Below are 23,935 nucleotides of genomic sequence, written 5' to 3' on the forward strand. Positions count from 1 at the left end.
CACTCATAATTTCTATTTATTTTCAGTTAAAATTTAAATATTAAACAAAAGTAAATAACTGAAAAACCAGAAGAAATTAACTTATTTACAACCCGTGCCACTATTATCCTACCCAAAATCCGACCGATTTTCTGACCCAGAATCCGACCCATTTGTAACCCTACATCCCCAAATCAAAACACAATCTCCTTCACCTCCCACAATCCAATTTTGTTGTTCTTGTTTTTAACCCAGAATATATTATTGTTTTCTTGTTCTTATCCCAAATCGATCGACCTATTATCATCCTTAATCGATTTACTCTTATCTGAATCGAATTTCATCTTCGTTGTAAAAAATTCGCGTCAAAGAAGAACAAAGAGTATTAATAGTATAACTAGTACAACTCAAACTAGTACAACTAGTACAACTCAAACCAGTACATCTAGTATAACTAGAGTGAGTATAACCACTATGACTAGTACAACTAGAACGCATATAACTAGTATAACTTTGCAATTAGTATAGTGATATTTGGTTTTTGTTTTCAGCTTATTAATAATGTTATAGAAGATGATGATGCAGAACCAATGAAAAATTGGTACAATCCTCCCACCTATATGTGTTAAAATATCTTAATAGTTTGTTTTCTATAATATTTAATTTTGATAATGAATTTGTTTTACTAGTTGTACTATTTAGGAAAAAAATCATCTTCATTCTTTTTGCTCTCGAAGCCGAAGAAGGTAGTTGCAAAGCCAGAAAAATTATATTAGGTTAAGATGTGTTTTGTAATAGCCTATAATACAGCTAGAAGGAGTATAACATGTATATTAGTAAAACTGAAACGCGTATAACCAGTACAACTCTTCAACTAATATGGTTATATTTTGTTTTAAAAGAGTATAATGCAAAGATGATGTAGAAGATTTAAAAGAGTATAATGCAAAGATGATGTAGAAGCCCTCACGGGTTTGAAAATGATGGATAAGCTTCATGTTTGGTGTTTGTACTATGACAATAGTGTGGGAACCGAAATTTCCACCGGTGGCGTCTGCACTCGCCGTTGATTTTACCGGAGAAGACGCAATCGCCTTCTTCGTCGCTGTGATAGAGAGAGGCGGAGAGATTGTTTTATTTTTTATTAGGGTTACGGGAATTAGGGGTACAATTTTCCCTTTAGATTGTTTTTTTTTATTCTTTCCCCATTTAAACAAACTGATTTCCATTTTTTTTAAATACAATTAATCATTTATAATGGGATTAGTTTAAGGTTAATTTTGGTATTATGAAGAAAATTATACTATAGGGACAACTTTAGATTGAATTTATACCATAGGGACAACCATTCTATTTTTTTATTCTGTTTTGGCAATTTTCCCAATAAAATTTCTATAATTAAGAAGTTGAACCAGTAGTACCAATATTACATGTCTAGTATATGAATATATTTTTAATTATATGAGTTGTACTAGTAGTAAACGTTTAATATATAATGAAAAGTTATTAAAAAATAACTAGTAAATAATATTAAGTCAAATATATTGCAAGAAAATATATTAATGAAAATAATACAGAAAATTATTTTTACTTTTAAAAAAAGATATCAAATATATTCATAGCATAATTTTAATCTATAATTACATATTTAAATGGGATGATATATTTAAGTTACAACATGATGCATATTTAAAATAATACTAAATAAAATAACAAGTAGTTGTACCAGTTTTCTAGTTGTACCGACTGTATATAGTTGTACTAGTTTTTGAGTTGTACCAGTTTGTGCATAGTTGTATTTTGGCAGTGAAATCATAAAATATTAGTTGTACCACATAATAAATACATTTACCTCAGTTGTACCACTTATTTATGTTTACATGTCTTTGCCCGGTTACAATGAAATCATCAATTTTGTAAAACGACATTTCATGTATGTTTTCCAAAACTTATGTGGACAAACAAGTTAACAAACATTAAAAGTATAAGGTAGATCATGTAAACTTATGGAATTGTGTAATAATTTTTATATTTTTTTCTAAAACTTCAATTTAAATTAAAAGAAACTTTATGAGTACATACCAACTGGGATATATGATTGTTTTTCTCATATGAAATACCAAATTGGTTTTGTTAATTTCTGAAACGTCGAAGTTGTACTAGTTATACCAGTAATACTAGTCTAATATATAATAAAAATTATATATATATATACATATATATATATATTGGTTATATGTCTAGTTATAAGGGTTGTACCAATATTTTCACATCATAGCTTTGTAAAATATGTTTGATGTTTGATTATCATAAAAATATGGCTAATATAGTTAATAACCTTAAAAGTATAAATATATAATATAAAATTAAGTGTGTAATACAATAATATAACAAAAAATTGAAAAATCTTAAACGAATTAGAAGACATTTTTGTCATCATATACCAATTAGAATATTTATTTGTTAATTTCATGTGTAAATTATAATATTTTTATACTAATTATATAATTTTTTAAAATGTTTAGTTGTACGAATTATACTAGTTTTACCAACTCGAATGAGAGAATGAGATAAGAAAGATTGTGTGGATGTGAGTGGCTGAGATTAAAAAAAGAGAATGAGGGAGAATGAGACGTGTTAAATTGTATGGCCAAGATTAAAACGTAGATGTTATGATCCAATGGCCCATATTACTCTTTCATTAATGGCAAAATCGTCATTTCTCTTTAATTGGTCCATGTTAGATTTTTTTTGGATGTTGTAGACTTTTTTTGACCATTTGGTCCATAAGAGATTTTTGTCCCTTTATATGGGCCGTTATGTTATATGGCCTTAATATGATTGAATTAGCGACAAGCCCACAAGGGAAGTAGTTGAGTCATTACTTGACTCGTCCGGGTCATCAAACTTCCAAAACTCGCTCACCTCTACAGAAACATCAATTAAAACCCTGGGAAAAACCTCCCTCCTCCCTCTTCTTTACCATATAAACCGGAAGACACGAAATGTTCGCCGTTTCACCGTCGTACTTCTCGCCGGCAACAATCTCTCCGGTGAGTTCATATGCTTCTTCTCCAGGTTCCATTTCTTTCCCGAGATTCTTATTATTCCCTTATTTTAACGAATAAAGTTCTCTCTGTCCTGTAGAGCCGTAGCGGTCAGGGGAAGAAACCTCAATTGCCTAGGAAGCTCTTGGTGGTGAGGGCAGGAGGTAAGAGGATACTGTACGGTAAAGATAGCAGAGAGGCTCTACAAGCCGGAATCGATAAACTAGCTGATGCTGTCTCCGTCACCTTAGGCCCTAGAGGTAAGACACGATTCTTACCCTCTAAGAATATAGCAAATAGAGAAAATCGAGGTTTGGGATTTGAAATTCTCTTCCTGAAATTGGTTAAACCGGAATTTTGAATTGGTTTAAGTTGAATTTGAATTGGATTATGAGCTAACCACGCCTGCTTAGAGACGTCTTAAGTGATAACGAAATGATTTTTTTTTTTTGGAGCGCAGGGCGTAATGTAGTGTTGGCTGAATCAGATACAATCAAAGTTATTAACGATGGTGTCACCATTGCTAAAGCTATTGAGCTATCTGACACTATCGAAAACGCTGGAGCTACACTTATCCAAGAGGTTGTTCATTCATGGTGGCTCAAAATGATTACCTTCTCCTTGTTAGTTGGGAAGATAAATGAGAATGATTACACTAAGACTGGTTAGCTCTATGTTTTTTGTAGGTTGCGATTAAAATGAACGAATCAGCAGGTGATGGGACGACTACTGCAATCATTTTGGCTAGAGAGATGATCAAAGCTGGTTCTTTGGCTATTGCTTTTGGAGCTAACGCTGTTTCCGTGAAGAACGGAATGAACAAGACTGTTAAGGAGTTGGTCAGGGTGTTGCAGATGAAAAGTTTTCCTGTTAAAGGGAAGAGTGATGTTAAAGGTTACTTACTTACTACTTATTACCATAACTATGCTTTTTTATCAACCTCTTGTCTTAGTTTGATGTAAAATTCAAGAGATATTCTTGTGTGTTTTGTAGCCGTGGCTTCAATCTCTGCTGGTAACGATGAGTTTGTGGGGAACTTGATTGCTGAAACTGTGGAGAAGATTGGACCTGATGGCGTCATCTCCATTGAAACATCTTCCACTTCAGAAACATCTGTTATAGTCGAGGAAGGCATGAAGGTTAGTTTTAAAAGCTTCACAATGACAACAAAACATTGAGTTTCTGCGATTAATGAGGAATGTTTTCTTTTGTACAGTTTGACAAGGGCTACATGTCGCCTCATTTCATCACAAACCAAGAGAAGTCTACTGTGGAATTCGATAAAGCTAAAATCCTTGTTACGGATCAGAAAATCACTTCAGCCAAAGAACTAGTTCCTTTACTGGAGAAGACTTCGCAACTGAGTGTTCCGCTTCTTATAATAGCAGAAGATATCTCGGCTGAAGTGCTCGAGATACTTGTGGTGAATAAGAAGCAAGGTTTGATCAATGTCGCTGTTGTTAAATGTCCTGGAATGTTGGATGGGAAAAAGGCTTTGCTACAAGACATTGCACTCATGACAGGTTTATTTTCTCACACTCATTTGTACTTTCAGTGTTCAGATTCTAACATGAGAAATGATGTAAAACAGGAGCTGATTATCTTGCCGGAGATTTAGGCATGAGTCTAATGGGCGCAACTTCAGATCAGCTAGGCGTTGCTAGGAAAGTAACAATCACAGCTAACTCAACAACTATAGTGGCAGACCCTTCAACTAAACCTGAGATTCAGGCGAGAATAGCTCAGATGAAGAAGGATCTAGCTGAGACAGATAATTCATATATGACAGGAAAAATCGCAGAGAGAATAGCTAAGCTCTCCGGAGGCGTGGCTGTAATAAAGGTCCGGTTTTACAATAACCCTTCTTTGCTTATAATATGCAGACACAACGTGATTTTTCATTTTTTTAGTCCTCTTTAAAAGCATCAGCTTAACCTGGTGTTGATTCAGGTGGGAGGTCACACTGAGACAGAACTTGAGGACAGGAAACTTAGAATAGAAGACGCGAAGAACGCAACGTTTGCAGCCATGAGAGAAGGTATAGTACCAGGTGGTGGTGCGACGTATATCCATCTTTTAGACGAGATCCCGAGAATCAAGAAGAATCTAATGGAAGATTTATACGAACAAATAGGTGCAGATATAGTAGCAACGGTATGAAACTTTTTTTTTTTTTAACCTTCCTGAAAGACCCTTTCAGAAGTTATAATCACTCTGTGTGTGTGTTTTTTCAGGCGCTCACGGCACCTGCAATGGTCATAGCAACCAATGCTGGTGTTGATGGATCAGTTGTGGTGGAGAAAACGAGAGAACTCGAATGGAGAAGCGGTTACAACGCAATGTCTGGGAGATATGAGGATCTTATTAACGCTGGAATTGCAGATCCTTGCAAGGTTTCAAGATTCGCTCTTCAAAACGCGGTTTCTGTTGCCGGCATTGTTCTCACTACTCAAGCAGTGCTAGTGGAGAAGATCAAGCAGCCTAAACCTGCAGTTCCTGAAGTTCCTGGCATACCCACTTCATAACCAAGCAGAAAAAAACAAACGCTTTCAGCAGATTTTGTCTGAATCCAAACCTTTGCTCACAAAATGGTGTTTGGTTTTGTCGTCATTAGTAAAGTAGTACGTGCACAGGGTGAAAGAAAAAAAGATTATTGTAATCATTGTTGCTTTTAGTCTAAGCCAAGTTTATTGTTAGCCTCAGTTATCGCACAAAGCAACAAGAGATGTGCCTTGTAACGCAAGATTCAGACGTTGTAATCACTAGTTACTATAATATACAGTTTTTTTTTTTTAATCTGTTTATCAGCCTGATATCATTCGATTATATAATTTTGAATTTCTGAAACTAACTATTAATTAGACTCTCAACACAAGGTCTTATCATGTGACTGGTTTATATCCAAGTTAATTTAATAAAAGATGTCACTAATGTCCTCAAAATAAGAGAAATATGTCTTTTATATATGAGTCCATCTTAGCTTAATGTGCTATTGTCATGTTGGATCTTAGAATTTCTTGGTTGTAGTAATGTATTTGTTCTAAGTTGCCCCGATGTGGGTTTTAACTGCATGTTGTTTGGGCTCTTAGTATCTCATTGGGATAAATAAAAAATATTATTGACGGAAAAAAAAATATGAGTCCATCTGATGTCAAAAAATAAATAAATATATGAGTCCATCTTTGTAGAATCTATCAAACCATAGTGACCTTTGAGTTTTGAAAATAACTTAAAAAATATATTGATGGATTATCGTTGCACACGTCAAGCATAAGGTAAGCAAGATTTGTCTCAAAAGGAAAGATTTCAAAAGCATTTGCTTTGCATCATCGAATGTTACAGAGAGAGTGGCCCTTAATGTTTTCATCGGTTTCATTCAGGTGGTTTAAATGTTCATGATGTCGTCATTTTCTCTTGGGCCCGGACTGGCCCTATCAAGAACTGGGCTACTCTCTCAATTTTCAGCACATATTCTCGTACCACAGCCACCCAATCACTAGACATGTATTATTGCTATACAGTAGTTATCACATGGTAAGTGGAGGCACGTGTCGACATTCCTATGGTGTTTGACTTGGAACCAAGCCAAGTTCTACCATTATTCTTGGAGAAGAAAGAAAAAAAGAGAGAGCTCACGTCCCAAATAACACTGCTCTGACGTCGTTTTCGATAACGACTGATGAACCATCGGTTTCCTCAAACTCGCGTAGCTTGCACTCGACTTCTCTCTTTAAGTTTTTTAAACTAATGTAACGCGTGCTTGTCACGCCCCAACATTCCTACCCGGCTCACACAATCCTTACCCTCCTCAATCAAGTTTATAAAACCTTTTAAACTTGTTTTCACTAATCTTATTTTAACTTATTTTAATTAATATAATTATTTTGTTTTCAACATGTTTTTGCATTTGGTTTGGAACACAACTACAACGATTTACTAATTTGTATGAAAACGGTATTGTTCAATTTTGACAAAAAAAAATAATGATATATGGTTTTGTGTCACTAATGATCCATACCCTTTCTAAATTAGTACCATTGAAATCAGACAACTAAATAATAAACTAAAAGTTACCCTATCTTACCCTATATACCTTCAAAATTACATATCTTACCCATTGTGATTTTTTTGGACACAAAAATATATTTTAGCGAAATTGTGTCACTGAAAAAATGTGCTCTAATTGTGGGAGGGGGGGGGGGGCGATAATATAAAATCAGACATAGACAGAAAAAAATTTAACCTCATTTTAGCTTTTAAAAAGTGTAGGTTAAAGTTAATCACAGTCATATACTATTGTGTCACAAAGAATATGTCAAAAGAAGTTAAGCACCAAAAAAGGGGAATAATATGTGAATAAACTATTACAGCACGATTAAAACTAATCATGATTGTGTTTAATAGTTCAACAAGTTCATGTTCATAAAAAACTGTACACTAGTTTAGATAAATTATTTTATTTTGCCTTAGAAATTTTATTATTTTGCTTTATATTAAATAAAAAACTCAGTTTTTGTAAATTATATCAAAATTTAAGCACCAGAAAAAGGAAAATAATATATGAATAAACTATTACAGCACGATTGAAACTAATCATGACTGTATAAATTCAACGAGTTCATGTTCATAAAAAATGTAGAGTAGTAGTTGAGATAATTTATTTTATTTTTGCCTTAGAAAATGCCTTTCCCCAGATTTGAAGGACTAGTTTGCAATTTAACCCAAAACCTTCAACCAAAATCACCAACTTCCTCAACAACCGATGGGTCCTTAAACGATTCGAAGACGAACGCATCATCAGATATACAATCTTCTATGTCGCAACCGCCACCACCGCCGGAGATGGATATCCAACCGCCGGCATTGCTCGACGACGATCCTTCCTCCGCCACGTGGGATTGGGGAGATCTCCTTGACTTCGCCGCAGACGACGACCGTCTACTCTTCTCCCCCCTTCCTCCTCCGGCGATGATTACGACGCAATCTGAATCGTATCCTTCTCCGGATGAATCGGGCTCGGGCTCGGATCGGGTCAGGAAGCGTGACCCGAGGCTGCTCTGTTCCAATTTCGTGCAAGGGATGGTCCCGTGCTCGTGTCCGGAGCTCGATCAGAAGCTGGAGGAGGCTGAGCTGCCGAAGAGGAAGCGGGTTCGAGGCGGGTCGGGTGTGGTTAGGTGTCAGGTTCCGGGTTGTGAAGTGGATATAAGTGAGCTCAAAGGGTATCATAAAAGGCATAGGGTTTGTCTTGCGTGTGCTAACGCTAGCTCCGTGGTGCTTGAGGGAGTGGATAAGAGATACTGTCAACAGTGTGGAAAGTAATGTTCTTTTATTGCTTTTTTTTTTCTAGGCTTTGAGATTTGATCCTATGGCTTAATAGATACATACAATAGAGTTGATTATCAACATGGAGTCTTCAGGATCTTGATTGATTCCTGTTGTCTTGTCTGTTTGATTGGATTATGAATCTATCTTTATAGCATCTCCAACCAAAAAAAAACTGCAAAATGGAGTAGAAAATGCAGTCGTGAACAAACTGCATTTTCCACTCCATTTGTTTGTTTATGACTACATTTTCCACTCCATTTTGCAGTTTTTTTTTCAGTTTTTTTTGTAGTGGAGTTAGAGATGCTCTTAGTTAGTCCTAGTTCAAGTGATTGCTGGGACGAAACTAATATTACATGTGGTTTCTAGCCTGGGGGATTACGGGTTTCTACCCCTAACCTCTTGGTATTCAAAAAAAGAAGATATTAGATAAAGGCTTAACAAAAAAGGTAATTAGATTTTTAGTGAAAGGTTAGAGAGAGATAGGAAGAGAAATAAGGAGAGATGGGTGTTTTTGGTTGGATAGTGGATTTGTGTTTTTTATTCATATTGGGGGCAATTTACCATTAGATAACTTGGGGAGAGGCAGTTGATCTGTTTGAATGATTCCACAGATTTCAGATATATCATTATCCAACTCTCTTTGTTTTGCACTAAGCTGAGCTGAACCGGTTCAGTAGTCAATATTATTAGCGGGGATTTTTATCACTTTTTTGGTGGTATCGATGCTGGTTCCATGCTTACAGTGAGTAAACCATATGTCAGGTTCCACGTGCTCCCGGACTTTGATGAGGGAAAACGAAGCTGTAGGAGAAAGCTAGAGCGTCACAATAACAGGCGAAAAAGGAAACCTGTAGATAAAGGAGGAGTTGCTTCTAAGCAACAGCAAGTGTTATCACAGAATGATAACAGTGTAATTGATGTTGATGATGGCAAAGGTATACCTGAACAGCACAAATCATCTCATCATGTGGTTTCTTTGTTAATGCTTGAGTTCTCTTGGAATTTTAAGCTGAATCCTATTGAATATGTTATTAAACTTCAAGCAGATAATACATGCTCTAGTGATCAGAGAGTGGAACAAGAGGCTTCATTGATTTCTGAAGATCGGAATATTCCCACTCAGGGTTCTGTACCCTTTCCTCATAGCATCAACGCAGACAACTTTGTCCCTGTTACAGGTTCGGGTGAAGCTCAACCAGATGAAGGAATGAATGACACAAAGTTTGAACCTTCACCTTCTAGTGGTGACAACAAAAGTGCTTACTCAACTGTGGTGGGTTTCTCTTCAGCCATTCTTACATCAAAAACTTATATGTGCTTTATGAACTAACTTTTCTCCATTTCCTTGTAGTGCCCTACAGGACGGATCTCTTTTAAGCTCTACGACTGGAATCCAGCAGAGTTCCCACGGAGACTACGTCATCAAGTATACTCAAGAATTTTACATTACAGTTTAGTCTTCAGAGACTATGTTTACCCTTTTCGACATCTCAAAGAACTAATTTTCGTGTGATCAATTGAATTTGCAGATATTCCAATGGTTGGCGACCATGCCTGTTGAGCTGGAGGGCTATATCCGCCCAGGATGTACAATTTTGACTGTCTTTATTGCAATGCCAGAGATTATGTGGGCGAAGGTACATACTATTATCTTTTACTTATCGTTTTCATGTTCTTGATGCCATAACACAACATAAAAATCGTTTATTTTCACCTATTTTCTAAAGGTGCTCTAGTTTCTGTGCACATTTTTCCCTCTTAAGTACTATATACACATTAAAGTTCTTACGGGTTTTTGTGTCATGTCACTCTTTTGTTTCTGAAAAGTGTGCATTATCTGGAAGCTTGTGAATCCTCTCTTTGACTTTTCACCGTAATAAGCGTTTCCTTCCTTTGAGCAGTTGTCTAAAGATCCGGTGGCATATCTTGATGAATTTATTCTTAAACCTGGAAAGATGCTATTTGGAAGAGGCTCGATGACTGTATATTTGAATAACATGATATTCCGTCTTTTGAAAGGCAAGATGATGTGCTTTACTTTTTTTCCTCTGTTTTTCTTATTCCCTATCATACTAAATACGCATAATCTTGTGAGTCAGACATTATTAGTGTAAGTTTATTCTTATATGTTTTGGTTTTGACAGGTGGAACAACTTTAAAAAGAGTTGATGTAAAATTAGAGTCACCGAAACTTCAGTTTGTGTATCCAACATGTTTTGAAGCTGGAAAACCAATGGAACTCATTGTTTGTGGACTTAACCTTGTGCAACCCAAATGCCGGTATGGGTATCAGCCCTTGTTTTGATCTATGCTTCGTGCTTCTCTGGCATGTTTTAGTCTGTCAGTTATTATATGATGGAACTATATTTCAAGAACTCATCATGTGTTGGTTACGTTTCTTGGGCATGTGACCACTGCGATGACCTGGATAGGAAAGAATAACATGATAATGCTTACATTGCAGGTTTCTTGTGTCTTTTTCTGGGAAGTACTTACCACATAACTATTCTGTTGTACCTGCACCGGACCAGGATGGGAAGCGTTCTTGTAGTAACAAGTTGTACAGGATAACTATTGTGAATTCTGACCCTAATCTCTTTGGCCCTGCATTTGTCGAGGTATCCATTTGTTGAAAATATACCTTCTTACAAGTAGCTTTGCTTCTGAAAATAATATGGTCCTCCTCTAATCCTTTTGTAGGTTGAAAACGAATCTGGCCTATCGAATTTCATACCTCTAATAATTGGAGACAAAGCTATTTGTTCTGAAATGAAACTAATAGAGCAGAAGTTCAATGCTACACTCTTTCCAGAGGAGCAAGACGTTACCGCATGCTATTGTTCTTTGACTTGCCGTTGCAGGGATTTCAAAGAGAGGCAAAGCACCTTTACTGGCCTCTTGTTAGATATTGCATGGTCAGTGAAGGTGCCCTCTGCAGAATGCACTGAACTAACCGTGAACCGATGTCAGATAAAACGATACAACCGAGTGTTGAATTATTTGAAACAAAGTAGTAACTCGCCCTCAATCTTAGGAAACATACTGCACAATCTGGAAACTTTGGTGAAGAAAATGGATCCAGGCAGTCTCATTCACAGTAAATGTGACTGCGACGTGAGGCTTCTACATGAGAATATGAATCTAGCCAGAAAGCAGCAGAGCGATGAAGATTCAAAGGTGAATCCAGTTACATCAGCGTGCTGTTGTGAGAGCAGTTTTCATAAAGACAAACCATCAAGAACATTAAACTTCAATCAGGTATTCTCACTAACATCTTATTTCCCTTATTTGATATAAACTGGACTTGGCACACAATCTTCACTTGTCTTACACATTTGGATTCTTGCTCCAGTACTGGTAGTTAGTTGTGTGCTTTGTGATATCCTTATGAAGATACATTAATGGATTCTGCGCAAAATCTTACTCTTTTAAGTGGTTTTGCATACTAACATTCCCTCCCCTTTGTGTTTACAGGATCCGGAAGCAGGATTAGATTGTAAGGAGAGGATACAAGCGGCTTCACCAGATACTGGCGTTAATGAAACGGATCCTCTTTTAAAGAAAGAGGTTGTCATGAACGTAAGTGACAAAGGAGACTGGCCGAGGAAGTCCTGTATACCAATACACTCTGCCCAAACAATCAGGTCCCGTCAAACTGCTTTCTTAATCACTACATTCGTTGTCTGCTTTGCGGTCTGTGCGGTTATCTACCATCCAAACAAGGTCACACAGTTTGCAGTGGCGATCCGAGCGAGATTGGCGCACAAACTTTGATACAAAGTTCAATGGCAGAGACTCTCATATTAACCCCGTGAAAGTGTGTTCATCAAAGAAAGCTTGAAGGGAGCTGTTTTAAAAAAGCTTGTCTCAGCTTTCAACAGGGCTCAGCTACAGCTTCGCAGATCAGATGAGTTTTCCTTGCTCTTTCTCTGTGTTCATCTTCTTCCCAATTTCTTAATGACTGGTGGTGGTGCTTCAACTGTAATAACAAGAAATGGTCTGCTCAGTGATCTTATTTTTCCTCATAGAATAGTGTTATATATAATGGGGTTTGCTTTAGCTGACTGTGTAATGTTTGTTTTTGGTCTAAAAATGATTCTTGGACAAATAATAATCGTAATTTAGTCTTATATACATTTGTTCTGCTTCAAGATATGGTCAGATATTGATCGATAAACTTTGTTGAAAACAAATGGAGATTCTCGAAAGAGTAGATTTAAGAGGCTACTTTAGGAGTTTTGCTTCTAGACTCGATGATGTGAACCAATCTGCGCTTTGAAGAACAAAGGAAGAAATGGAACACGCCACCAAGTTGAGAGAGAGCAACACAAAAATACTTATAACCACTCAAAGATTTGATTGAATGTATATGCTTCCTGGCTACTCTTTGGACTCATTTGATTGATAAAGCTTCCAAATATACGTGTGCTAAATCTTAAACATGGCATTCAATTACTTTAGCAGGAAAGACTCAAAGATATACGTGTGCTAACATGCAATGAATCATCCACCTTCATTTTTTTTTGTGGTAAAATCCAAATGAAAAGGAAATAATGCTCAAATTTTAATTTAGTGATGGATTAGTCATCAAAATGTCATTATCACTTTGGTATATGTTTTGGTGTTTTTGGTTTGGTACTTAAGGTATGTGGTTCCCGCTAACGATAGAATAAAGACGAGTGTTTTGATACACATATATGATACACATTAGGTGCTAAGGTCTCTCTACATATTTCTTGTTACACAAGTAACTCTCTCATCACTTTTGAAATTTACAGGCAATTATTGTCAGCCCTACCGGTTGGGCTAACGCAGCGACTATAGATGTGGTCTATGATCTGCTTCATATGATGGGACGTGACGACATACCAGTAGGTCTAGGGGACATGCTAGCATTAAACCAGTCTGACCCAACATCTCCATCCGTTGGAGATTGCTTGTATGCCAAGGCCATTCCTCAAGGCTGTGGCGGTTTTCTTGATTCCGACACTCTCTATGGCCTCGCTCGTGACCTCCCAAGAAGCGCTCGTAGGTACTTAAATATGCACTGTAATAAATAGAGTAGTCTATGTCGTTATATATATGATACACATTAGGTGCTAAGGTCTCTCTACATATTTATTTACTAACACTGTTTCTCAGATACATTGCAGAGACCTCAGTGGCACATGGAGCTCCGAGTAACACTGATAGTCCTGGACTTAGACAACCTTTGGCACTTGAAGTTTGGCAACATGTGACCAAATCCGTTAGTGAAGTGTCTAAGATCACTGTACTAACCAATGGACCATTGACTAGCTTAGCCAAGATCATCTCATCAGATAAAAACTTAACCTCACTTATCAAGGTGAGAATCTTCTGTTACTTTCTCTCGTTTGAAGATCTTTAGTTAAGAGAACTTTTATGTAAATTTGCAGGAAGTTAACATTGTGGGAGGACATAAACATTAACAAATCAGACAGAGGGAACATATTCACTGTTCCTTCAAATGCATACGCTGAATTTAACATGTTTCTTGATCCTTTAGCAGCTAAGACTGTTCTTGAATCCGGTCTAAACATCACAATCATCCCTCTAGCCACCCAACGCAACTTGACCTCTTTTGAGATGATGCTCAACAGTCTCAACTCTACTGATAGAACACCTGAATCTCAATTCGTGCACCAGTTACTCGCTAGACTACATGCTCTTCATCAGGATCACAGGAGCTACAAGCATGTGGTAGAAATCTCTCTAGTCTTCCGCTTCCTAACGGTTTAATATTCTCTGGTTTTTAAACAAACACTTAACTGTTGTTCCAGGGAATGTTCTTAGGAGAGGTTCTTGGAGCAATGGTCTTGGGAGGAGACCATGCTGTGTTGAAGCCAAAACTACGAGATGAGCAAGTTAAAGTGATCGCAGAAGGGTCTGAATCGAAAGACGGTCAGATATTGATTGATAAACTGCATGGAAGACGAGTACAGATACTCGAAAGCATCGATTCAAGAGGCTGCTACGAGAGTTTCGCTTCTAAGCTCAATGACAAGATACAATCTGCAATCATAGGAAGCTTTGAAGAACAAAGGAAGGCATGGATCAACATCACCTAGCAGAACACTCAGAAGAAAGAAACGGACCACACCACCAAGCAGAACGCTTAGAAAGAAGAAATGGATCACATAACCAATAAAGGATCTGAGTAAGTATATGTGCTTACATATTATTCTCTGGTTTTGGCAGAAAAATATTATTTAGCAATTTTAACAGGAAAAACATGATTTTGAAGTTTTAAAAGAACTCAATTTCAAAATTTTTGTAAAGAAAATATCTAATATTAATAATTAATATAAACTAGTTGTTTTTTCTATTTATATTGAAAGATATTTAAAACTTTTAGATTTTGAGATGGAAATGCAACATCCAAACTGTACTTTTGTTTCATCTCAAATATCAATTTTTTTTTTTATGTTGTGTATTTTGTTTCCAGATTCAGCATTTAGAGCTGATGCAACTATGTCCAAATGAACAAATATTTACATCTAGATGCATGGCCTAAGTATATGTGTTTACATATTATTCTCTCGAGGTAACTGTTGTAATTATACATATTCCAGTTAGAATAAGTTCACCAACGATAACAACTCTACAAGAGACATCAACATAGAGTTTTTAGAAGAGGCTAAGAGAACAAAGTCTAACAAGCCTTACAGCTACGCCTGCAATAGCCAGGAAGCTCAGCAGAACCAACCATGTACTCTGGGTTCTTCGTGCATTCTCCAAGCACCGCCCATCTCTCACAGCTCTCGTTCATATCAGTGCAGTTTCCACCGGGCGCCACAATCCTGTCAAATGAGTCCACGTGGATCCACTTGGTCGCTGACCATTTCTCTCCTTCGATCACAGGACATCCACCGTGAAGGCTCAACGGGTCAGGGATTGCGTCAGGGCGGAGGTTGAAGAACAACAAAGCATCCCCTTTCCTTGGTTTCACTGATAAAAAAAAACATTACACCAATAAAACACACACACAGAAACCAAAAAGTCTGTTTTGTTTTGTTTTGTTTTTGGTTTCTTACCGGCGATTCCTTTCTTAGCACAATCAGAAAGGTCTTCTTGGTTCTCAGATAGTACCCGACGAGAAGGTATCTATTAAAACAAAAACAGATGTTTATGTAAAGAGAGAACAAATGAACCAATACAAGAACTTCATCTGACCTCTGCATTGGGGAAGACGGTTTCTCCACCTCTTGTGACATTAGATAGATACATGAGAACCGTTGCTATGCGGTGTCCACCACGGACAATGTTGACTTTGTCATGGAAGTAGTCGAAGTGAGCATCGTATTTTTGACCGTGCTCGTATCTCAATACCTGAATGTCTTCTCCGTTCTCTGTCACAAACAGAAAATTAAATGACTTTCATCTTGTCAAGCATATGAGATTTCAAGTCTTGGTTAGTACCTTTAGGAAGAAATGTCCATGTGGAGATCTTGTCTTCTATACCGGCAACAATGGGATCCTGTGATCAAACAGAGAGAAAAGATAAAACTTCACATAAAGACAAGTAAGAATCAAGGAAGGGAAGCAAAGAGAGAGAGAAAGTTTGAACCTTTGCTTTGGGGATGAAGGTGCCAGAGCTGGTTCGAACCTCGCTGAGCTTGCTCTCTCCACTATCATTATCAGCGACAGCTGATCTCTTAAGGCTCGCTTTTGCCTTTTTACCGACCAAATGAAAAATTAGAACCAGACAAGTTTCCAAATTAAAGCTAAAGATGAAATGAAGAGAAACTCACAAGGGAAACGATATGATCACATTCCAATTCCGTGAGGAACCCTTCATACACAAACGCCCTGAAACAAAGAAAAACCATATAATTCTCCGATTCATCATTGAAAGGTTCAAACTTTCCCAAAGATCACTCGAGGGCAAACCTGGGTTTCGATGAAACCTGCTTGACTCTGGAAGGATTAACAATGGCGCTAGTGGAAGATTGAATCAGGACGGAGAAGATGATAGGGAAGAACAATAACAATACATTATGAGACATCGACATCGTAGTTGATTAGATCTAGAATGAACGAGGGTCGGTACGAGGAAAGAGAAGACGGAACTAAGAAAAGACATTGATCTCGTAGTTTATTTATGCTCTTGTAATAACGACAAAACAGTTTTGCATGTCAGGTTTTTAGAATGTTGTTATACCGTACCGGATCTTGCGTATGCCCGGTCCAGCTCCATTCAATTTCAGATAATGTAATTATGCCTTGTCTTTTCTGTGAAATGACCATCTTATACTAGTGTTGTATTTGATTTTTTGTATTGAACATTTTTCAAATTTGAGATTATATATTTTAGTAATAAACATATAGAACAAATAGAATAACATTTAACAAACAATTAGTCAAATAAGGAAGAACACAACATCATCAAATACCATATGCAACAAGTGAAATCATTCTCTTTGTAACTTAACAAGTAAGATGTTTCAAGAGTCGTTAGATGTTCCGAGAACAGTCTCCATGTGTCGATTAATGTCGTTCAAATATTTTGTTGAGTTGTATTCTTCGTTATCCAATAGTTCTTCTGAGTATGTCCTCTGCAGTTTTGAGTTTTCTCCTTCTTTTAGCTTATCTAAGCTGCACTTGTCTCCCTTCAGAATCTCCACAACCTGTGTGTATGTATCATAAATTATTATATATGTGTGACCATGTTAATCACTTTTGCTAAAGAAAAGTGTGAATGTTTTTGTTATGCGTGCCTGGCTCATGTGAGGCCGGTTCATGGAGGTTTGGTGTATACACAAGGACGCTATGGAGACAAGACGGTCCAACTCTTCTAAGTCATAGTCATCTCCCAAAATCGGATCAACAAGTTCTTTGATCTTGTTATCTTTGATCAATGGCTTGGCCTACAAAAACATAGATAGTCCATGTTGGTACTTTCACAAAGAAATGGATTATTAATAAGAAATCTCATGTAACCCTCTCATATTCCATTTAAGTTTCCAATAAGGAGAATCTCATGTAAGTCTTTCATATTTTATAAAATTCAAAATTATTATAATATTAGATAAGTATTACAAAAGTTGAAAAATCTACTTAAATTTTGTAAATAGAAAATTTGGATGAATTTCTCAACTTTTTGAAACACCTTTTTATAACAGTTTTTGGTTTGTGGAAATGTATGAGACTTCACATACTATCATTAGAGACGGTCTAACAATCTACTCACATTGGTTCTGTGACCAATATCCATGTCAGTACGTATGAGATAAGGGCTCTATCTAGCTATAGGGTTTAAGAGAGGGTTACACATTACATACCCACATGACAACGCTATGTTGTGAGCTGTCGATGGCTTGTTTACCAGTAATGAGCTCAAGAAGCAGTACACCAAAAGCATATACATCTGTTTTCTCGTCTACAATCCCGTGCATGAAGAACTCTGGCGGAAGGTAACTGATGTATGAAACACATAAGAGATCATTATGTGAGATTTAAAAAGTCCAAGAGATGAGTGAATCCATGTATATATGATCTACATCAATGAGAGATTCCAAACCCGAATGTTCCTTCCACTTTGGATACAGTATGGTGAGTCCATTGGTCTGGTAGCCATTTCGCCAGCCCGAAATCAGATATCTAAGAAAGAAAGGGATACGGTTTTGAGTTATTCTTATTCAGAGCCGGATTAGTGATTGAAGTTTTATAAACATTTTTAAATTAACTTTGTATGATAGCTCTTTAGAATTTTGGAGCTGAACATTTTATCCGGCTGTGCCAGAAATGAATATGTTCTTATTTAAAAATCATAAGTTTGGAAGAATATATATTAGGGTAGGTAGATCTTAGATTTGTCTTAATAATCATTACCTGAGCCTCAAAGTTCTCAGTGAGAAGGATGTTAGAAGCTTTGATGTCTTTATGAATGATCCTTCTCTGACAACCTTCATGGAGATAGTACAGTCCCTCTGCTGTTCCCATCGCCACTTTGTATCTTATGCTCCAGTTCAGTTTCTCTTTTGCCTCTACAAAAATGTTATAAAAATCTCAGGTAGCTCTTTGAATCATCAAATGAATGATTTACAAGATTACTTGAGAAAACATCAAATAAGAAAAGAGATTTATTCACCGTATAGCAAAGAAGCGAGGCTTCCATTAGGAGATAGCTCAAGAACAAGATGCATTCCTCCTTCAACACAATATCCAATAAGCTTAGCAATGTTTGGATGGTCTACATGAACTATGATCCCTAGTTCTGACAAATAATCCATAGTCATCTCTTCCGCAGACCCTCTAGTCAGTTTCTTTACGGCTACTATTTGCCCATCTGCCATCTCTCCTTTATATACCTCCGCATATCCACCTTCTCCGATCAGATTCTCTGCCATAATATCCACAATATTCATGTCACATTTTTCCGTATATAGACAAAATGTAACAAAGATTCTCAGATGTAACAAAATAACATAAAAAATGTAACAAAGATTCTTTAACAAAATAACATACAGCATGTAGCAAAGATTCTTTAAAAAAAAAGATTCTTAGAAGTAAGATTTTCTAACCAGGGCTATAGCCATTTGTAGCGGTTTGAATATCTTGGAGGGAATAATTTTTCCAGGAAGGTTTGAAAAGGAGCAAGTCATCAGTGTCAAGAGCAGCAGCAGGTAGAACAGGGACCATGTTGTCTTTTATGCGTTTGCTCTTGCGCCTGGTTAGTTTAGGAACTCCTTTGAGATGTGAGAATGTATTGAATGGCATCGCTGATGATCCTTTCTTGAGTAAACGGTGGAAACCTCTCCAGTGACCGTTGGTAGGACCTACATGCGAATGATGATGACGGCGATGGTGGGGATGATGATTAGCTTCTGATGATGATGTGTCTGACGTGCTCAACACGGAAGATGATAGTGTTTCAGATTCTATGTTGCTTAGTAAATCATCGTCTGATTCTGATTTGTTAGCGCAGAAGGTTGCTATTTGTTCTTCATCTGGATAGAATGATGGTAAAATTTTCATGAAATTGTTTAGCCAAGAATAATCTCAAAAAGTCAATGATTTTTTAAAAATTATTTTACCATGAGAAGAGAAAGAATCAGAGAAGCCAGCTCGAGATCTTCTTGTTGAGAGAGGAGTTGATTGTTTTCCACGATTCTCAACGTTTACATCGCTGCGAGATCACATGCAAAATTGAGACATTGTTTTCAGATTACTTGCAAGACAAGGTTCACGTGCAATGGTTTGCAAATCTTATTTCTCCGAGCAACATTAAAAACATATGTCTCTATATGTTTTGTCAAAAGAAAAATAAAGAAAGGAAATTACTCGGAGGGAGACGGAGAAGACGTTGTCGTGGAAGCAAGAGTTTCTGAGGAGTCTCGAACGCCTTCCATGGAATTGGAGACAGAAAATGAGATTAAGGAAAGAGAAGAGAGAAAGTAACGGAAGACATGATCATTGGTTCTCTTTTATTACACCTCATCTTCTCTTTTGTTATAACTGAAAATCCGCCTATTCTTTCTTAATTTTAGATGAAATAAAAAAAATATTTTCTAAATAGAAAATTCCCAGAGAATATTCTCAATAATTTGATCAATATTTTAAAACCTAAATTTAGAGTAACAGACTAATGTATTGTCCAATCTCAACTTTCTAATTAAAGTCAATATGAAAGTGAAAAAATTTACTACCATTTTCCGATACATTCAGAAGGAAACCATTGTTTATGTGGATGTGACAGCTCCCACGTTGCTGGGTTAACGCCATGGGACACAGTCCGTTTCCGGACAACCCGACAAAGGTTAGTGGACCTGAAGTCATTAGAGAAAGACACAAATACTGTTGTAACATTATAAGCTTTGACTTAACTACATGTTGACCACTTATTTGTATCAAAGTTCTTTTATGGGCCTAAGGCTCCGGATAGTGTTGGTAACCTTTTGTTGTTTGTGATTCGTTCCACGTTCAAGCTTCGAAGGAATGCAATGTAAGGAGAACGGAGAAACGACAGAGATGAGGAAAAGCCACACATGATTAGGAAGCACTGATTAGTGGCTTCTTAGTTCTTATACAGCAATGATATTTTTTTCAGAAGACTTGGTTCGACTTCTGAGGGGTGTCTCTGTTTTTTGTTTGCTCTCATTTGAATCCTTTTAGTGAAATGCTAATTTTTTTTAATGGAATGCTACTTCTTATAGCGAAGGCCCTTTTACATCTTTCTTCTAAAAGCTACACATCGTTTAAAATTGCATGCTACTTGTTTAGGTTACTGGAACATGAATCTTGTGGTGGGAAAGGAATAGGTGAGCAGATAAGCTTCTTAACTCTGAGATACATGTTCATTTACTTCAGCCTTCTCTAGATATCTTTGAAAATTGTTTGATTGTTTATTAATTGATTAAGTGGTGGTTTTTAAGGGGAAAACGATTTACTTAGATCAATCGTTTACAAAAGTAAAGTTTCATATAGTGGAGTGGCTTCCACTGCTAAGAATATCTTAGTGACAAAACGAGTTACATTTTGCTCATGGGCATAATAATAAAATTTGGGTTTTACTTTTAGCCGATTATTGTCACGTGCAAATTGTATTTTAGTATATGTTAGGGTGATAAAGAGTTTACATGCGCGATTATTAACTTTAACTATATATTAATTTTCTTTTTAGAAGGTCAATAGCAAAAGCGTGGCTTGAGCATGTAAATATTTTTGTTGTTTAGTATTTTTTAATAGTCTAAATTACTTAAACATGCACATTATTAGGTCTGAATCCATGTTATGGTCGGCCTTTGTTGGGCTAACCATGAGTTTTACATTTCTACTAGATTTCACTATTCAAAAATTATGAAGATGACACCAGTGCTATAATTTAACCGAACTTGTTAACATCAGCAACAGGCGTAACATATACTATCAAGTATCATTAATGCTAATTCCGGACTGAGACATGTTTGCTAACGCCGGATGTAACTGAAACCGACAAAACATAACCAAAGCTGGTTAAGCAAAACTTTTTTCGTATATTCATATCTTGGCTACTAGCTAGAGGATCTTTGGTATCAACATATATGCTTATTTGTTATATTAAAAAAATTATATGCATATTTGTACAATCTTATCTGATTTCTCTTGTTCTTGTTAGGTTAAAAACCATGCATACTTGGGACGGTGGTGCATGAATTAATTTGCAACCATACAAGTAAGAACGATTAAACCGTATAACAAAAGACTGATACAGATATTTAAGATAATTTAATTTCTTTTTAAAACAAACATAAGAAACAAATGAAAGAAAAAAAAAGGAAAAAAAGAGCAGACAATTGTTTACCATCCCCCACTAAAATTCTACAACACTGAACCTCAAAAATGCTTAGGCGTGACATTGCCACAAGTGCAAAGTGGGGTGCATGATCATACGTTCCCACTTATATATTTCCTTACCCAAGTCAACCAATCATCTCCCTCCACGTCATCACCTCCCCTTTTCTTCCTCCTCTCAACTAAATTAAAAACCTAAAACCCTTTCTTTACTGTTCTCCTCCCTCCGGCGAAGAATATTGCCGGCGAGGTGTGAACGACTGAAAAACAACCGTGCCGGAACCCGGAAACTCATCCACAAGCCTGCTCCGACACGTAAGACCGAGCTTCTTAGCCAACATGCGCTCCACGCGCTTCGTCACCTCGTGGCTATAATCCTCGCCGCCGTAAGTGGTGGCGACTGAGACGCAATCCGGCCGGAAAACATCAATGGCGCGGGTCAACACCTCCGAGATATCTCCGTGACCGTCGTCGTATAGAGACAAACCGCACTCGAAGCTCGCGTAGCTGAAACCGTCTTCAGGCGTGACGTGGATGGTCGAGTAACGGTCTCCGTCGACTCCGTTCATCGAGTAGCCGCAAGGATCAAACGCGAAATCGCATATAAACGCGTTTGCGTTTATCGTATCTATACCGCTCAGCCGCGTCATCTCTTTCCCGGCGGAGTCGCTGTTTTTACCGTCGCCTTTCCGTCTGAAGAAGCTCCGAGCGTTGACTCGGTCAAGCTCCGTCATGCAGACCTCAACTACAACGAGCGGCTCGTCGGGCTCCACGTCAGCGCTCGCTGTGAACACGTGCCATGCACGTGAAGGATTATTATTATTATTAGACGGCGTCATGACGGAGGCTTTACGGTAACGGAGGGAGTTGGGGAGGCTTTCTTCGACGATGACGACTTCGTCTTTGAAGCTAGTGTAAGGGAAAGGCTGCGCTTTCGGGAATATGAAGCTCCCTCGCGAGTAGCGGCACGCGCGTAGCGTGAGGCTGAGGGTACGCGCGAGGTGGATGAACGGTCGGATTGATTTGAGGAGTTGCGTGGTGCCGCATGTTTTGATGATGATTTTGGTTGGGTAGACGAAGAGGCTCGACTCGGAGAGGACGTAAGCGTCGAAGCTGTGGTTCGCTACGGCGGAGACCACGGTGCACTGCACCTCGTTTAGGACTTGGTCTAGTGATTCGAAGTCTATTAGACGGAGGCCCATTGGGTTGTTATTTGTTGTTGAGAAACGAAGTTCGAGTCTTTTCTCGAATCCCTCGAACCCGGATACTGCCATTGCAAGGTCAGAAGAAGATGGGTGAGTATAACAGAACAGAGGGGGTTGCTAGGACAGAGCAGAGAGAATGTGTGTTTGTAGAGAGAGAAGAGAGAGGTAGTGGTGGTCAGTGGAGGAGAAGTGATATTTATAGGGAGAGATTCTGGAGGATATAGAGAAGGAGGAGCATGCGGGTTAAGAGACCAAAATATCATGATTGCAAGGCATAATGAAACGAGAAAGATGATGAGAGTTTGTGTCTGCTTTCTACGTGTTTGAATGTATGTATGTATGTATGCGTGTATGTATCTATGAATATGTGTGTATGTGAGAGATCTAATGAGTATGCGTTTCTGATTCTGTTATGTTTTCTTGTGTTCTGTAATGAGAAATTTTTGTAATGGGTTGTGCGTTTCTGACCTTTGTACAAAAACTTTTGGGGATAATTGGAAGAGTGAGATGTGTAGAGTGGTGGATCCAACAAAAGATGGTACTGGGGTCAGAGGTGTCTTTGGGGAGAATCAAACCATGGTCTGGGGGGGGGGGGGGGGGGGGGGGGGGGTTCAATGTTAAATTCAGACCAACTGTAATTTATTGATGTATAAATCATACAAATTATAGTTTTTGTTATTTTACCGGTGTCAATTGAATCGTTGCCTCTTCAAGTGGATCCATCCTGGATGCATAGCTTGTATTTCAAAGACTGAAATTGAATATCTGGATAATTACGGAGTGGATCAGAGAGTTGATTATCCAGACAAAATGTACCAAATTATAGATATCTTCAAATATCTAGATATTTGCTCTGTGCTCAATTTTAGATTTTGAATTTTTAACATTGAAAAACAATTAGCCAAGTGGTCTTGGCTTAGTGGTAAAAGACTCACAGTTGTGAGTACCGCTCTCTGGATTTGATTCCTCTTGGCCATCCGGAGCGCTTTAAGTGATACGAAAATGCGGATCCTGCAAAACTCGTAGTGATTAGTCCTTGGGCCTAGAAATCCTTTGGGATCACACTACGGTTATAAAAAAAAACAA

General features: G+C 37.5%; 5 protein-coding genes and 1 pseudogene across 6 annotated transcripts; 3 read left to right on the forward strand and 3 right to left on the reverse strand.

Annotated features, from left to right (window-relative positions):
* Positions 1 to 2,824: 2,824 nt before the first annotated feature.
* Positions 2,825 to 5,824, forward strand: LOC106431421 (chaperonin 60 subunit alpha 2, chloroplastic). Its single transcript, XM_013872219.3, has 9 exons — positions 2,825 to 3,032; positions 3,127 to 3,286; positions 3,487 to 3,608; positions 3,713 to 3,920; positions 4,020 to 4,165; positions 4,243 to 4,549; positions 4,618 to 4,868; positions 4,977 to 5,180; positions 5,261 to 5,824. Exons 1-9 carry the CDS (start codon positions 2,985 to 2,987, stop codon positions 5,549 to 5,551), a joined length of 1,737 nt encoding a protein of 578 aa, XP_013727673.1. The 5' UTR covers positions 2,825 to 2,984; the 3' UTR covers positions 5,552 to 5,824.
* A 1,844-nt stretch (positions 5,825 to 7,668) lies between these two features.
* Positions 7,669 to 12,487, forward strand: LOC106431473 (squamosa promoter-binding-like protein 7). Of its 2 annotated transcripts, none has more exons than XM_048755643.1 (10): positions 7,669 to 8,341; positions 9,114 to 9,286; positions 9,395 to 9,624; positions 9,703 to 9,777; positions 9,881 to 9,988; positions 10,253 to 10,370; positions 10,496 to 10,631; positions 10,816 to 10,969; positions 11,052 to 11,609; positions 11,826 to 12,487. In XM_048755643.1, exons 1-10 carry the CDS (start codon positions 7,707 to 7,709, stop codon positions 12,123 to 12,125), a joined length of 2,487 nt encoding a protein of 828 aa, XP_048611600.1. In that variant the 5' UTR covers positions 7,669 to 7,706; the 3' UTR covers positions 12,126 to 12,487. The 2 variants fall into 2 exon arrangements, with proteins under 2 accessions (XP_048611600.1, XP_048611605.1); XM_048755648.1 differs by having other exon boundaries at positions 9,398 to 9,624.
* A 636-nt stretch (positions 12,488 to 13,123) lies between these two features.
* LOC106431476 lies at positions 13,124 to 14,726 on the forward strand (annotated as a pseudogene).
* Positions 14,727 to 14,874: 148 nt separating this feature from the next.
* On the reverse strand, positions 14,875 to 16,459 carry LOC106431474 (probable prolyl 4-hydroxylase 4). The gene is made up of 7 exons (XM_013872284.3): positions 16,263 to 16,459; positions 16,124 to 16,181; positions 15,940 to 16,044; positions 15,792 to 15,849; positions 15,546 to 15,721; positions 15,407 to 15,476; positions 14,875 to 15,320 (listed from the first exon to the last, which is right to left on the reverse strand). The coding sequence occupies exons 1-7, from the start codon at positions 16,382 to 16,384 to the stop codon at positions 15,025 to 15,027; spliced, it is 885 nt and encodes a 294-aa protein (XP_013727738.1). The 5' UTR covers positions 16,385 to 16,459; the 3' UTR covers positions 14,875 to 15,024.
* Positions 16,460 to 16,646: 187 nt separating this feature from the next.
* LOC106431430 (receptor-like cytosolic serine/threonine-protein kinase RBK2) lies at positions 16,647 to 19,803 on the reverse strand. Its single transcript, XM_022699654.2, has 9 exons — positions 19,656 to 19,803; positions 19,409 to 19,500; positions 18,896 to 19,321; positions 18,463 to 18,714; positions 18,204 to 18,358; positions 17,893 to 17,972; positions 17,654 to 17,789; positions 17,090 to 17,239; positions 16,647 to 16,999 (listed from the first exon to the last, which is right to left on the reverse strand). The coding sequence occupies exons 1-9, from the start codon at positions 19,721 to 19,723 to the stop codon at positions 16,817 to 16,819; spliced, it is 1,542 nt and encodes a 513-aa protein (XP_022555375.2). The 5' UTR covers positions 19,724 to 19,803; the 3' UTR covers positions 16,647 to 16,816.
* Positions 19,804 to 21,526: 1,723 nt separating this feature from the next.
* On the reverse strand, positions 21,527 to 23,048 carry LOC106431431 (S-adenosylmethionine decarboxylase proenzyme 4-like). The gene has a single exon (XM_013872232.3). The coding sequence runs from the start codon at positions 22,916 to 22,918 to the stop codon at positions 21,854 to 21,856; it is 1,065 nt and encodes a 354-aa protein (XP_013727686.1). The 5' UTR covers positions 22,919 to 23,048; the 3' UTR covers positions 21,527 to 21,853.
* Between the last annotated feature and the right edge of the window lie 887 nt (positions 23,049 to 23,935).

The sequence above is a fragment of the Brassica napus genome, chromosome A2 (genome assembly GCF_020379485.1).
Source record: "Brassica napus cultivar Da-Ae chromosome A2, Da-Ae, whole genome shotgun sequence".
NCBI lineage: Eukaryota > Viridiplantae > Streptophyta > Magnoliopsida > Brassicales > Brassicaceae > Brassica > Brassica napus.